Genomic DNA, 16,788 nt, shown 5'->3' with positions numbered 1-16,788 from the left:
TAGATTCTGTCTTTAAGCTTAGGCAAAACAACCATAATATCCTTCCTGATAATATCTCAGCAAAGGTGCAGTAACTTCCAGAAATTATATCTCGAGCTACTTAATTCATCTGGAGATGATCTTTATATTGTTGGAAAGCTTATGAAATCCACTACATCTTTCGTATACAACATTTTTCCCAGATTCTGAAGTTAATTTGGCTGAAATTAGAAAAATGCCAGATCTGTCTAAATTTTGAAACAGAACATAAACATCCAATTGTAAATATCATATCTCAGGTTCTACTTATCCAAATAAGTTCCAACTTATACCGTTGGAAAGAATAGAAAATTATCTATAACTTTTCTATAGAATACTTTTCCAAATTCTATAGTTATATATGTCTAAAACAGTAAGCAACTGAAACTGATACAGATTCTTGACAGCGCAGCTGCATCAACTTGTGATTTTCATAACTCCAATTCCAAAATAGATATGGGGGTCATTCTTGAGGTCAAAGAAAGATCTTGGAGTCTAGTTGTTCCCAGAAAAAGTTTATAAATGTTTCACGATCAGAACTTGAGGTATACCTATATTATTGCTAAGTGCTCCAGAAGTCAGCAAGGGACAAAAACAGGATATAACCAAACCCAACTACTTATTTCATTAATCCTTATGCCTTAGGTCTATAAACTAATGAAATTGTGGAGAAATCCCACAAGATCATTGCAATCATTACAAAGATCCAAATCAAGCATAAGCATAATAACAAACCAACTAAGCACACTTCACTCAACTTGCGATACTATCGTTCTCTTCATAGAAGGGCAAAGATCCTAAAATTCTCTTTCAACTACGTAAGCAGGTGGTAAGAGAAGATTCTAAAAGCTTATTAAATCAAGGAGCGAAGATGAGAACAAGTATACTTTTAAAATAAACAACAAGGTGGAGAGGAATAGCAGGGTTAGAGATATAGTATGAATGAAAATACCAAGGTTTATAGAGCAAGGATTTTATGATAATTCCAAAACCTTAAGACGACCAATTTCTAACTAGGCTTGCGTCCTACAGCCAACATTGCTCTGATACCACTTTGTAATACCTGAAATTTGGAGTTGTCTATCCGCTGTTTGCTATTAAAGGTTATATCTTTTATACTAAGTACGTTATATAATTTATGCATTGTCTTTTGATATTACCCCTTATTTGTAGCTATATGTGAGATTTGACTTCTAAAACTTATATATGGTTCATATCTGATTTTGTCCTTAAAATCGGGGGTATTATAGTTACTCTCCGTGCATGAGATAGAAATACAGTCGCAGCCTCTACCGCCCGTTCAGGTTCCTCGTGCCGGCCTCTCCCCTTCTTCTCTAGTTTATTTTGGCTTAGTCCAAATAAATCTTTCAATTGAATCAGATGATTTTTTATCTGGAACTTGCTACTTGCTACCTGTGAGGACTGAGGAGTGTGTTATTGTTAGTGAAAGACGCAAGGGCAGCAGTGCGCTGGTACGTGCATGTGCATATGACTAATTAATGCCATGTTTACATCCAAAAACGGATTATAAGAGTCTGATAAAAAAATTTTATTCCATACAAAATGGACTAGATTGTAAAACAAATTTTTTTTGATGTAAAACTGGAGGGGTGAGCACCCCTACAGTGCTTTATTGATAAAACAAAACTTACATTAAAAAATATTTTGAAAGACCACATAATTCAAAAGAACCAGATACTCCAAACGTCGTGGTTGAAGTTTTGAACTGGAACATGTTTCTTCGTCATTTTATTTGTTGCGTATTGGAGTCTGGTTGGAGAAGAATACGTGCCGGGATTGGTGTAAAAATTGAGTTCTCGTTGCGAAGTCGCGCAAGCAAGGAGCGAGAGAGGTGGGCAAGCGATTTTCGATGGCACGCTGCGTTCATGCAGTGCGGAGTTGCCCTCAGTGCTTCCTCTTGTGGATAAAAAATGAGTGGGATGAACGGTCCTTGTGATCAATTATAGACGCTCATCTATATCTGTCACACTTGTTTATGCGCCTGTATCAGACACATGAGAAAAGATATATTATTTTTCTAATTATTCCTCTTAAACTTAGGGTCTGTTTCGATTCTCTCCTCTAAACTTTAGAGCTAAAGCTCCAAACATGTGATCTAAAATTAACTTGAAACTTTAGAGGTGGGGATCCAAAGTGGTCTAATGTTTTGAGAGCTCTAAACTTTAGAGGTGGGGATCCAAACATGTAGGATATACACATATGGAAAGAAGCGGACCTAACTCAACTAGTTGGGTGGGAGGTGTGGTCATGCATCTAACCACTCAAGTTGAAGTCCCGTCTTGGCTTAAACTCGGATGCATATTTTTATCTTTTTAATGAAATCAACTAGTTTTTTCTAGGTTGGATCCTGTTTTTCGATGCATGTGTCTAGATACATATCATGAATCCACTTTAGGTCTTGTTTGGATGTGGCTGGATTCACATCAATCACATATGTTGAGGTGGATTAGATTAGAGATCCACGTGCGCTGGGTAGACTGGAGTGAAAGTTTAACTAAATTTCATCCTCATCCACGTGACCAACACATGTGGATTAAGGTTAATTCAATAGCATCAAAACAAGACCTTTAAAATATATTTTTAAAGTCCTAATGCTTTAATCTATGAGGTTTGTTTGTATTTTTCAATATAACTCTACACATATCGCTTATGTATTTCAAAAATAAATTAATTTATTAATAGTTCTTGACGTTTTCATTTTCCAAAGCTAGCTTGACTATCCTAAACGGCGTATTTTTATGACCGGAGGGGGTGTTTAATTAGCTCTTCCTTTTTTACCCCTCCACACACATGTTTTGCTTGTAAATTTCTCCAAACAAGTTTGGTCTGTTCTTGCCTATATTGGAAAAATTGGCAACGCCTTTCAAGTCCTTGGCAGGATGCAGGAGGGCATGGTGTATTGTCATTGTCAGAGGGGGAACGATGGAGAACGACAATAGCCGGGGACCTGATTTCTTTGTTTCCGTGGACACACAAGTACGACGCTGCAGGTGATACTTGATAGAGAGCGCCCGAGAGGCCTCAGCGTTTGGCCGCTCGGCGCTAGGGACCCAGGTCCGGGCGTTCGTTATCGCGATCCAGCAAGTCACGAATTCGACTCGAGTGGCAGTCGTCGAGGCGGCGTGCAGGTGCAGGTGCAGCCGCAGCCGTGCACTGGCTGTCTGGCTCAGCTCACGGTTCGTCCAGCCGCAAGCAGCCATGGAGGGGGAGAGGGACGAGAGCCGACCGGCCACATCGCCGGAACTGTAGCTTGCTGGTGACTGAGTGAGAACGGAAAATGTGTGCTGGGCTCACCTCCTCTCGGCCCTCGGCTCTCGCCGTCGAGCGGCGCCGTGCATGTACAGAACGGGCCGGGGCATGATATGGTTGCTACAAAGAGAAAGCCCGTACCAATTTGAATAGCTAGCTAGAGCAATAGTACCGTACCAGTGCATGACAGGTCCGGCCGGTCCAGTACAGGGGGCACACAAGAAGACTGCAACGTCCAACGCAACTGCATGCGTAGCGCGACGTGGTAGTAGTCTTCTCCGTACACGTGGCTGATAGCCAAACCAGCTAGTGGGATTGTCGTACCTGAATTTCTACATCATCGAAGTTCGGAACGGCGACGAAAACGATACCTGCCAGCAATTGCCGTTTTTTTCGGAGGGCTGCCTAACGGCACTCGTAAGACTCTATCACAGAGTCCAACACAATTAATTACATACTATTTATGGTATTTTATTGATGTGACAGCATATTTATTGAAGAAAGAGGTAAAAAAAATAAGACTCCAAGTCTTATTTAGACTCTAAGTCCACATTGTTCGAGGTAATAAATAACTTTAGACTCTACGATAGAGTCTGCATTGTGATTGCCCTAAGGCACTCATACAGTCTAAAAAATTAATTATATATTATTTATGGTATTTTACTGATGTGGCAGCATATTTATTAAAGAAAGAGGTAGAAAAAAAATAAGACTTCAAGTCTTATTTAGACTCTAAGTCTATATTGTTCGAGGTAATAAATAACTTTAGACACTATCTAAATCATTATTTAGAAAGCTATTTAAATCAAAATCATTATCTATCTTTTCATACTGTAACATTTTTTTCTATATCTTCCATAGTTTTTCTATATATCTTGCATGAAGTATTTACTCCAGAGAGATAATCCTGTTCTTGATCTTTAAAAGCATCTCCAAGAGTGGCAATTTGGAGATGGAAAGATATGGAAAGAATAAAAAGTAAGAAAGCATCCTGATGCAAATGTGCAAGAGAGAACAAAAATATAAAAATGGTTGAGGTGATTTAGAAACAGTTCAAAAATCCTGATGCAAAATTCTATATTTTAGGAGTGAGGTAGAAACCACCAAAATATACTCCAACTTTTTTAGCAACATCTAAAATTCATTCATTACCAATTATTTTTCTTGTAACTACTAGAGATCTCGTAGCAAAAAATGTAGAAAATAGAATGACAATATTTAGAATTCTAATGAAAAAAGTGATTGGTTTTTTTGGGAGCGGGGGGGGGGGGGGAGCATGAGAGTAGTAAATTTCATGAGAAAAAGCGAAAGTTGCAGGGGAACACACTGAGAATCGATGTTCCTACGACCTACTCATTTCGTCACATAAAAATAGTAGCTATGTGACTTGTACTGGTCAAATTTTTTAAACTTGACTAGATTTATGGAAAATATTAACAAGGTTATATAAATGTATTTCTAAATAAGTTTATTTTATATATATATATATTCGTATATCAATCAATGATACTAATTATGTAGCATAAAATATTAATACTTTGTTATATATATTTGATCAAATATAAAGATAGTTAAATTATTGAAAGTGAGAATGGCTCTTTTTATATGGCAGAGAGAGTAGTGTTTGGGCTTGCTTGGCATAGCTCAACTTCACTAGTAAAACTGTTTTTTAAAATAATTTTATGAGCAACTTTATAGGTGAAGCTGAGCTCTTTCAGAAAAAGTGTTTGGTAAAATAGCTTCACCAACTACTTCATCCATAGATGAGAGAGAGAGAGAAATGAGGAAGAGAGCTATAATAAGCTATTTTTTCAGCTTCATCTTAACTCGTGTCTGAGAGGAGAAGAAAAATAGCTTTACCCGTGAAGCTGTTTAAAAATAAGTGTTTGGCAAAAAAACAAGTCAGAACAACTCATGAAACTATTGTGAGTTGTACCAAACAGATCATTTGTCATTTATGTAGCCATGGCCTTGGCGTGAAAGTGATCCTACATACTATGGGCTAGTTTGGTTCCTACTCTAACAAAGTTAGCTGCACTAGTACAGAAGTGCTCAAAGCCAGCGGTGAATTATAATTTTTACAGGCGGATTTAATTAAAGAACGCATGTGGAAAGAAATTGGCTTATCTGACTACAAAACTGCCTGTGAAAATCTATTTTTACAGGCGGTTTTCCTAACAAAACCGTCTGTAGAAATCATGTATTTCTACCGGCGGATTTCTTAAGGCCCTGTTTAGTTTCCCACCCAAAATTTTTTCATCCATCCCATCGAATCTTTAGACACATGCATGAAACATTAAATATACATAAAAAATAAACTAATTACACAGTTTGGTTGGAAATCGCGAGACGAATCTTTTAAGCCTAGTTACTCTATGATTAGCCTTAAGTGCTACAGTAACCCACATGTGCTAATGATAGATTAATTATGCTTAATAGATTTGTCTTGCAGTTTCCTGACGAGCTATGTAATTTATTTTTTTATTAGCTTCTAAAAAGTACCTCCCGACATCATTCCGACACATTCGATGTGACACCCAGAAAATTTTTATCAGCGATCTAAACAGGGCCTAAGAAACCGCCTGTAGAAATCATATTTCTACATGCCGTTTCTTAAGAAATCCGCCTGTAGAAATACATTTGAACTTGAATTTTTTGAGCTTTTTAAATGACCTCGTTTGAAAAAACTGTTAAAATGAAAGATGTAGATCTTGAAAAGTTATAAAACTTTGTAGTTGATAATTTTTTCATTTGAAATCATCTTGTCATTGAAAATTACGTTTGAATTTCTCAAATTTGAAATTCAAATTCTGTAAATGACCTCGGATGAAGGAACTACCAATATAAAAGTTGTACATCTTAAAAAGCTGTAAAACTTTGTAGTTGACGACTTTTCCATTTGAATCCGTTTAGGGCTTCAAATAATCAATTTATGCTTGGTTTATGATAGTATGTGAGGAACTAAACTCTAATATAAACATAACTGAGTGATAGGTGGAGTGGTAGAGGAGAGTACGCGCGAGGGTGAGGTCTCAGGTTCGAATCCCACCGACCACGAGCACGCGAGTTTACACGAAAAAAATGCGCGACTTGGCTGTATTAAAATCTTTTATTTCCTATTTAAAAAAAAACTGATCTCCTCTTCTCTCTCCTCCATCTTATTATTCAGCCGGCTTACAACCTAGCTACTATAATACTTGCTCTTAGGCACCAAACCAAACAAGCCCTACATACATCTCACATGTCAACGAGATATTTTTGTCATCCGCATAAAAGGGAGATATGTTGATCCATCTGCTTAGGGCACTCACAATGCAGACTCTATCATAGAGTCTAAAGTTATTTATTACCTCGAACATTGTGGACTTGGAGTCTAAATAAAACTTGGAGTCTTATTTTTTTCTAGTCCCTCCGTCCACGAAAGAGTCAATTTCTAGAGTTGTCCTAAGTCAAACTTTTTAAACTTTGACCAAATTTCTAGAAAAAAATGCTAGGATTTATAGTATCAAATTAGTATTATTAGATTCATCATAGAATATATTTTCATATAATGTGTATTTTATATTATAGATGTTGTTACTCTTTTCTATAAAGTTAGTCAAACTTTAAAAAGTTTGACTGGCACGGATCCTAGGAATTGATTCTTTCAGGGACGGAGGGAGTACCTCTTTCTTCAATAAATATGCTGCCACATCAGCAAAATACCATAAATAATATGTAATTAAGTATCTTGAACTCTGTGATAGAGTCTTGCATTGTGAGTGACCTCAGGACATGCGGCGCGTGCAATGTGAAAAGTGATCCCACGTGGCATGTTCAAGAAAACCGATGGGCGCTAGTTGTACGAACGCGATATAATGCTCAGCTGCATAACCAATCAGAGGAGAGCGTTTCGTTCAAGAGAATCGTCGTATGTACTATAGATGAGCTAGTGCAGTACTCAGCTAGTCATGGCCGCGCGAACATAACATCCGCATAGGATAGGAGGAACGGGCTGACGTGAAAAGTGATCCCACGTACTACAACTACTCCGTACATGCATCTCATAGAGGTCAAGGAGATACGGTATTTTTGTCATCTATAAAAGAGAGATACGTATGTTGATCAATCTGTTTAGAGCGTGCGGCGTGTGCAATAATGTGAAAAGTTATCCCACGTATACCAGTACTACCGTACTAGTAGCTAGGTAATGCATCACTGACGGCTGAGAGATATTTTGATCACCCGTAAACAAAAATATATTATATTTCGATCAATCTGCTTAGAGCATGTCCGCACGAATACTAGTAACGCATCGCTGAGAGATCAGTGAGATATTTTTATCGCCGTTCCTGACGTACTACCGTGTCACCTCGGCATATTTTTGATAAACAAAACACAGGTACTCCACGCGATGAAAGAAGCCTGCAGGCAGTGTAGGCTTGTCTGCAACAGGGAGGCGCTCGCTCTCACGCGCCAGTCTTCCGAAAATTAATCCACCTAGCAAAACCGTTTTTTTTATTTGGTTAATTCAATATCGATACACGAAGATACTTGCATGTCATGTTTTTCTTCTCTGGAGTAGAATTGGTCTCTGCAATGACATATTGCATTGACATATATGCTTTGATGCTTGAGTCTCCCTTCCATCTTATCTCTTCTGTTTCAAGCATCGATTGGACACGTGATTACGATTTATGTACCAAAAAGTAAGTGTTTTTTTTTTCTATAGACATCACAAAGTGATGGGACATGTAGGAAAGATCTTGTATTTTTTTAGAGTTTTAGGGCATTGTCCCTGTCTTAACATTGCAAATTCAATAAGCATTTGTTACACAGCATTCAGGTGGGACATACCCGTCCAAAAAAGCTTACAAAAATATCATTAAGAATCATCTCAAAACCTATCACCATACTCAGTCCACCTACTTATTAACTCTCAAGAACTCATTCTCAACGTCGCCACCCAAGAGACTAAACCAGGTCCTCTGATCCCCTTCATTCCCAGAATTCTCCACTGAGTTAGTTAGGTTCTTCTATGCTTTTTCTGGAACTCCAGGGTTCTCCCAATTAAGCGCTTGTTGAAACAGAAGCTTACCTCTTGTTATCCACCAGATTCGTCCACTGATTATTTTTGGTCATAAAGCAAATCTCCCTTCAGCTTTGTTAGTGTCATTGCAAACTCCTGTCTCTTTTCTCGGGGTACCAGAATGACCCAAGTGTGAAGCATAGCAGCAATTTTCAAGAGCAAAATCCTCATGTGTCCATCCACGGGGATCCCTGAAAACAAATATCATTTCTCACCCCCACAGGGCTACAATAGAAAAGGAGTTGCAAACTACTCCCTCCATCCCAAATTGTAAGTCATTCCAAGAATATTGGAGAGTCAAAGCATTTTCATGTTTGACCAAACTTATAGAGAAAAATACTAAGATTTGTAATAATTAAGGAAGAATCTAATGATACTTAGTTGATAATAATAATTTTATCATATAAATTTGGTCAAACTTAGAAAAGTTTGACTCTCCAAGATTCTTAAAATGACTTACAGTTTGGGATGAAGAGAGTATAAACTTATTGTTACTAAGACACATCTGACCAATAGACAGAAAATCGACTCCCATATATAGATCTATCACACACCTCAGACATGCATAACCACATCTGTTTGTCAACAGCACACTCGAAGAAAAGATGAAATACTACAGATTCAGTCTTTGTACAAAAAGGACAGAACATATCTTCTAGTTTTTTTCCCCTAATGCTCAAATTATCTCTGGTCAGAGTTTTGTTTTTGGATAGTAAGCAACGGAAAAATTGAACTCTGGCCGGGTGGAACCTTAATGCCAAACTGCAGGTACATGTACAGGAAGAATCCCCCTAAAGTTTATCTTATATAAGATCTTGTATACCTACGTGTAATGTAACTTTTAGTTGATACCATTACTACTCTTTTTTAGCTTACATAGGTTTTTTTTTTCAAACAAGTTTACATAGGCCTTTACAGAGGCTATGGATAATGAAAGACGTAAGGGTGCGTAGGTGTGTGTGTATATCTGACTAAGGTCACGTTTGGAACTAAGCGGGCGGGCTATAAGGATCTGGTAAAAAAAAAAACTCTATCCCAACTTAAGACGTGGATTTTGAAATCACATATTCTTAGAGAACCTAAATAACACAAGCAGATACCAGATTTTCAATAATAGCGTGCCGCGGTCCATCACCAAGGAAGGCAAAGTGTGTTCTCGACACGTCGCCGTAAATAGTGCCATACTCTGCACTTTGCCGTTCTTGGAAGGGTAGGTCCACCTGACGCGTTTTGCTTCAAGACTTGAAGACAGCAAGACCACCTCCGTCTTCCGCATGCCGTGTTGGGCGCGTGTGTTGCCTTGCATTGTGTCCAAGAACCATTGCGGCGTAGGAAGCCCATGGAAGGTGACGGTGATCTTGGGTCCACGTATAAACGGCTATAGTTTCGTACTCACGCATGCCATTGCCATGTGATCTGCCCAGACTTTCAGAAGAACAAAACATGCATGAGCGGATCCGTTTTTCCAGAGCTTGCTGACACTGATAGAGATATTCTGGTTCATCTCAGCATCGTGTGATGTGAACCACGTTGGGCAATGCCAGCTTGAAGTTCCTTTTTCTCGTGTAGCCAACCTTCGTCACGTCGACTCACAATCTCACATGCATGCAGCATGCCCCCGACGGCTGACGCGGAGTCTCTCAAACAGTCAAACTGACTGTCTGTGACTCTGTGGCCTTTGCGAATGGTCGACGTGGAGTAATGGGGGTCGCCTGGTGGGCTTGATTTGGTGCCGTGGTTACTTATCTTATTGGGCTGTAAATAGTACATCCACTTTGGGCTTGATGTAGTAAATCAGTTGGGGCCCTGCTCAGTACGTCCTTTCCCATTTGCTCACCTTGTGTTCTAAACAGATTCTAAAAAAAACCCTTCGTGTTCTAAACAAAGATTAATGCAGGCGAGCGAGAACGTGGAGCAGCGGCCAGCGGGCGAACCCGACAGCCCCGGCGGCCTTGATCTTCACAGCATTTGGGCCGGACAGCAAGTGGCTGCCTAGCCGCTCGGTCCGCTGGGCCGGTGGGCAGCATCAGTGCGTCTAGCCTCTGGCAGCGCGCACGGTACGGCCGGGGCGCTTGACTTTGCCTTTTTAGTACCAAACCGATTGCTGAAGCTAATGGCAACAGGGGCGAAGCTATTTAGGAGGGCTCGGGGCCACTCGTGGAAAGCACGCAGCTGCGCAGTAAGCACAAAGCGAACTATTCTTTCGCCTTTTACTAAAGAATACCAATCATAAGTTTATTTCTTTGTGCCCAACAAATTGCTTCAGAGATTGAGTTGATTTAGCCCATCTAGTCATACGTTTATTTTTGCAGAATTTCTAAATATCTGTCCTCTTCGTGCGAGGAGGAGCCCAACAAATCAATCAGAAGTTTTGTTTATAACGCAAATTAATTATATGGTGTTGTCTTATTTGGCCCCAATAAATTGCTTTAGAGATTTGAGTTGATTTAGCCCATCAAGTTGCTTTAGAGATTGAGTTGATACAGATTGGGCTGAGTAGCCCAACAGGTTGCTTTAGAGATTTCGTTGAGGAGCCCAACAAGTTGCTTTGAGAGGCCAGGCGCCCAACAAAAGTTATTTCAGAGATAGAGGAGCCAAGTTATTTCGGAGATAGAGGAGCCCAACAATTTGCTGAAGTTTCAAAAAAAAAAAAAACCTTTTCAGAAAAATGTACGTAACGTTCAACTGGTATGTTTGTTATTGTCAGGCGGATAGAGAATCTGGCCATCTTTCAACCTATTCGTGTTAATCTAGATCTAGCCCTCGCGCTCGTGTATATTACTAATTTGTTATTAAAACTCTCAACAACCAAGTGGAGATCAAATAGTGTATGGATATCATGTTAGAAAACATAGAAAGAGAAAGCAACGATAACTAATTTTGAATAGCTTCTACATTAAATTTACCCCCGAATTTGTAACCTATACTATGTCATAAGGTTCTAGTTTGTCCACTAGCATTGGTACACTATTAGATTACTGAAGACTTAAGTAACATGGTGCATTTGCTGCAAACAATTCATCGTCTAAAATGCTGACCACACCGACATCGTGGCAACTTGTTCTTCTCATCCTTCTTGTTCGCAAGCTCTAGTGTAGAATCGAAGGCAAGCCCTCACCCTCGTTATGGCTCTTCTTAATTACTGCCGTCTGCCGAGCACCACGACGTGGTCCATCATGTCGGTCAAGTCGGCGTACGACGACCCGCCTTCCTCCATGGCTGCCTTCGCCTTGGCGGCGAGCTCCTTGGCCCTCGCTCTCCTCTCCGTCCCCTTGGGCCCCTCGTCCATGAGCTCGGCCACCGCCTTCTCCACGCCGGCGCTCGTGACCTGCACCCCCTCGGCCTCCTTGGGTAAGAACATGGCGGGCACCTTGACACTGGACCTGACGCCGACGTCGAGGACGTCGACGAGCAGCCGCTCGCTGCTGAACTGGTCGGAAAAGTTGGGCCACGTCAGCACCGGCACGCCGTGGGCGATGGCTTCCAGCGCGGCGTTCCACCCGCAATGTGTCAAGAAGCCGCCCACCGCCGGGTGCGAGAGGATGGTCACCTGCGGCGCCCAGCCGCGGACCAGGAGCCCCCTGTCCTTGACGCGGTCCTCGAACCCCTCGGCGAGCCACGCCTGCACGTCGGCGTTCGAACTGGCCTCCTTGATGGCCCAGACGAACGGCCGCTCCGACGCCTCGAGGCCACGGCCGAGCTCGACGACCTGCTTCGCCGGCAGGTGCGCGAGGCTGCCGAAGCTGATGTAGAGCACGGACGACGGCGGCCGGGCGTCTAGCCACGACACGAAAATCCCTGCGTCGACGTCCGGGCGGTTGCCCCTGCTGGCCCTGGCGTGCGCGTCCAAGCCGCCGACGGAGGCGCACATCGGCCCGATGGTCCACGTCTTCCGTCCCAGCGCCGCCGCGTAGCGGTCGATGAAGACACCCTCGATGTCGCGGAAGGTGTTGAGGAGCAGGCCGTCGGCGGTGGCCTCGGCCTCGGCGATGTTGCGCTGGAAGCCCTCCACGCCGGGCCACTGGAAGAAGCCGCGGAACGTGGCCTTGTTCGCGACGGCGGGCACCGGGAAGTCGGGAATCTCGAAGGTCTCCAGCTCGTCGGCGACGCGGTCGTGGACGCCGTGCTTGGACAGGCTGTGCATGGCGAGGAGGAAGTAGGTGGACGGGCAGTGCAGCACCAGGCGCGGGATGCCGTGGCGTGCGCACACCTCGGCCGTCCACGGGTTGCACGAGTCGGCGATGAGGCAGTCCGGGCGCCGGGGCAGCGACCGCACGTACTCCTCCAGCGGCGCGTCCATGCTCCACGCGGCCTGGAAGAAGGGCAGGAAGTGCTCCCTCTCCGTGAGCTGGTCCATGTTCTCCAGACCCTCCGGCAGCCCGTGGCCCGGGCCGGGGAACGCGATCTCCGCGAGCTCGACGTCGAGGCCCGCCCGCCGCGCGCTGTCGACGACGGCCCGGTTGCGCGCGGCGTTGACGGGCGTGGTCACCACGGTGACTCGCGCGCCCCGGCCGGCGAGGAGGCGGGCCAGGTCCACCATCGGGATGATGTGGCCCTGTGCCACCAGCGGCACGAGCAAGAAGTGAAGCCCCGCCATTGCTGCTGCCCACCTATCCACTGCTCGCCTCTGTGCTTTCTCGCTAGCTGCAATGGTTGCAGCTTATAGACTCGATCGTCATCTCGACACGATCAACCGATGCGGAGGCTACGATCGAGTCCAAGCTCGAGGTTGACGACGTGAAGGGTGCCAAACACGTACGCCTGACGCGCACACCGTGGTAGATCTAGAGAGTAGTAGATACAAGGAACCGGACGACGTCGACTGGCCCAGAGGGGTCGAAGCGATAAGGAGGGTGAGGCCGGGAAGAACCGAACGTGACAGGTGGGCATAGCATTGTGTTTGGAGTCTCGTGATTGGTCTCTGAACTGACGAGTGGCGACAAGGGCCGTTTGCGCGGCGGCTGTGGACGAAGATATGACAAATATGGCGGGCGAGCCAAGATGTGTTGTACGTATACAAGGAAACTGCAGTCCAAGTCTGCTAAGATCGAGCGCGGCTTCCGTTTTCGACGTCATCCGTGTCCAGTGATCGGAAAATGTGGCCTCGCGGCTGCCGAGTCTAGTGCAAGGCCGTGTGGGTCGCATTACAGGAAGCGATGGACGAATATGGTGCACATCTTTCTGCCAAATCAAAAGAAGAAAAGAGAGAAAGCAGAATGCTGCGCATCTTCTGGTTGGTTGATGAATTTTCTCCTGTAGATTTAGTGGACACTAGGTGTTTAGTTTTCAAACGATCAATTTCAACGCCTTCCCCCTTTTGTTTCTTCTTGGTGCTAAGATCTACGTTTCTTTTCATAAATGGAAAAAGTATTCGGCTTTCCATCTTCATTAAAGAGGAATTAGACCAACCTCTATTACGTTTGCAGATAAATCATCTTCGAGGAGATTTTATTTATTTTTCTTAAAGGTCCCTCATATTAATTTACTGCACCCTTCCCTTCCCCCTCTTTTCCATCAATCTAGGCTTGAGTTTCTATAGTTGGATGGGTGCAATACAAGTATACAACACTACTCCAGTTAATGAAGGGTGGTATGGTCTTTTCTCTATCATACTAGTCAATTCTATATAAACTTGTTAGGAATCTAAATCAACTCTGGTTAATAAAAGGTGGTACGGTCATTTCTCTGTTATACTAATCTATTCTAAACTTGTTAGAAATCTAAATTTGAAGAACGCAAAGAGGTTCAAAGCTGTTGTTACAAATGGACGCACCGTTTCCTAAAAAAGCACAATAGGTTTCCCACTACAACATCCATTGTTACCTCTGTCAACTCTAACAGTTTGACTAAAATTAATAGATAATGTTCATTGTTTAGCCATTTGTAAATAGAAAACTCCTTAAAAAAACAAATGGCATACACCAGTCAGATAGTGAGCGTAGCCAGCTTTTTATATTTTATAAAGTTAGATAACATATCTGTTGAAACCTATTTTTTACTATACAATTTTTAAAATAGCATTCACAACAATAAGAACCACGTTGTTAGAGTTGCTCTTAGCTTACAGTGTTGCCACACTGTTAACAACAAAATGTGTTCGGGAAGTTCAAATTTAACGTCCATTGAATCCTATCAGCCCCTTGGTCACCACCGAGGCATTGAATCAAATGGAGGTAGATTTATATACAGTTTACTCGCCTACTTGTGTTTATTATGGTCCAAGATGCTAATCATATGGTGCTATGCAGCTTAGGACTCTACTGACAATGTGGCGCCGGCTCCTAAGTTCTCCTTGTTCTTACTCCCAAGCTCTGGCGCAGAAGGCAGAGTGCTCACGCTCGTGTCCTCGTCGTGGCTCTTCTTCATGCTTAGCTCCGCGACGTGGCGCAACATGTCGTCCAAGTCGGCGTACGACGACCCACCTTCCTCCATGGCTGCCTTCGCCTTTGCGGCGAGCTCCTTCGCCCTTGCCCTCCTCGCCGTCCCGTCGGGACCCACGTCCATGAGCTCGGCCACCGCCTTCTCCACGTCGGCGCTCGTCACCTGCACCCCCTCGGCCTCCTCCGGTAGGTTCATGGGCGGCAGCTTGACGCCGGACCTGACGCCGACGTCGAGGACCTCGACGAGCAGCCGCTCGCTGCAGAACTGGTCGGCGAAGTAGGGCCATGTCAGCACCGGCACGCCGTGGGCGATGGCTTCCAGCGTGGCGTTCCACCCGCAGTGGGACAAGAAGCCGCCCACCGCCTGGTGCGAGAGGATGGTCACCTGCGGCGCCCACCCGCGGACGAGGAGGCCCCTGTCCGCGACGCGCTCCTCGAAACCCTCGGCGAGCCACGCCTGCACGTCGGCGTTGGACTTGGCCTCCTTGATAGCCCACACGAACGGCCGCTCCGACGCCTCGAGGCCCCGGCCAAGCTCGATGATCTGCTTCGGCGACAGCTGCGCGAGGCTGCCGAAGCTGATGTAGAGCACGGACGACGGCGGCCGGGCGTCAAGCCAGGACAGGACGACGCCGACGTCGACGTCCGCGCGTTTGCCCCGGCCGGCCATTGCGTCCGCGTCCAAACCGCCGGAGGCGCACGTCGGCCCGACGGCCCACGTCTTCCTGCCGAGCGCCGCCTCGTAGTGGTCGACGAAGACGCCCTCGAGGTCGCGGAACGTGTTGATCAGCAGGCCGTCGGCGGTGGCCTCGGCCTCGACGATGTCGCGCTCGTAGTTCTCCATTCCTGGCCACTGGAAGAAGCCGCGGAACGTGGCCCTGTTCCCGACGGCGCGCACGGGGAAGTCCGGCACCTCGAACGTCTCCAGCTCGTCGGCGACGCGGTCGTACACGCCGTGCTTGGACAGGCTGTGCGTGGCGAGGAGGTAGTAGGCGGACGGGCAGTGCATCACCAGGCGAGGGATGCCGTGGCGGGCGCACACCGCTGCCGTCCACGGGTTGCACCAGTCGGCGATGAGGCAGTCGGGACGCCGGGGCAGCGACCGCACGTACTCGTCCAGCGGCTCGTCCATCTTCCACAAGGCCTGGAAGAAGGGCATGAAGTGGTCTTTCTCCACAACCATGTCGACGTTCTCCATCCCGTCCGGCAGCCCGAGGCCCGGGCCGGGGAACGCGACCTCCGCGAGCTCGACGTCGAGCCCCGCCCGCCGCGCGCTGTCGACGACGGCCCGGTTGCGCGCGGCGTTGACGGGCGTGGTGACCACGCTGACGCGCGCGCCGCGGCCGGCGAGGAGGCGCGCCAGGTCCACCATCGGGATGATGTGGCCCTGCGCCACCAGCGGGACGAGCACGAAGTGAAGCTCCGCCATTGGCTGCCTCTGTGACTGTCCAACTCCTAGTCCTAGCCTCTGTTTTCTCGGTAGCTTAGCTTAGATGGCTGCGCGCCTGCACCTTATAAAACAAGGAGGGTTAATCACCGGTTCACCGCGACACAACCGATGCCGGAGGTTTGCATGCCCAAGCTCGAGGTTGACGACGTGACGCGTACACGCACCGACGCACGCCAGACGTCGACGAGGGAGATCTAGACAGAGGTGGCCGAGACGGGACGACGCGATAAGGACCGTGAGGCCGGGAGACGAACAGTAGTACAGGACAGACCAGTGTACCATCCGTGTTCGAATTTTGTGTGGAGGAGAATCGGAGAATTCAAGCCACGTTTACGTTGAATATAATGGGGCCATTAGCCCATATTTATATTTGATGATTAATTCAAGGGTCCATAATTAATGCTATTATGAAAATAGTTTAGTATCATATTGATGATTGACCTTGTGTTAACTCAACTTAAATAGGTGGCCTTTGTTACCCCATATAGAGAAGTTGAGGGAGGGTGAAGGGGTGCCACACGCGCACGCCGCCGCCGCCGAGCCATGTCTTGTCTAGGTCGAGACGAGCGAGCGTGACGTGGCACACGAGGACCAGACCAGAC

General features: G+C 45.4%; 2 protein-coding genes across 2 annotated transcripts; both read right to left on the bottom strand.

The window, feature by feature from the left end:
* Nucleotides 11,170-13,347, bottom strand: LOC8078795 (UDP-glycosyltransferase 73C5). Its single transcript, XM_002455043.2, has one exon. It carries the CDS (start codon nucleotides 12,951-12,953, stop codon nucleotides 11,496-11,498), a length of 1,458 nt encoding a protein of 485 aa, XP_002455088.1. The 5' UTR covers nucleotides 12,954-13,347; the 3' UTR covers nucleotides 11,170-11,495.
* LOC8056539 (UDP-glycosyltransferase 73C5) lies at nucleotides 14,336-16,535 on the bottom strand. Its single transcript, XM_002455042.2, has one exon. The coding sequence runs from the start codon at nucleotides 16,163-16,165 to the stop codon at nucleotides 14,606-14,608; it is 1,560 nt and encodes a 519-aa protein (XP_002455087.2). The 5' UTR covers nucleotides 16,166-16,535; the 3' UTR covers nucleotides 14,336-14,605.

The sequence above is a fragment of the Sorghum bicolor genome, chromosome 3 (assembly GCF_000003195.3).
Source record: "Sorghum bicolor cultivar BTx623 chromosome 3, Sorghum_bicolor_NCBIv3, whole genome shotgun sequence".
NCBI classification, from domain to species: domain Eukaryota; kingdom Viridiplantae; phylum Streptophyta; class Magnoliopsida; order Poales; family Poaceae; genus Sorghum; species Sorghum bicolor.
Note: the sequence above shows the minus strand (reverse complement) of the source record. Positions and strands in the feature narration are given on the sequence as shown.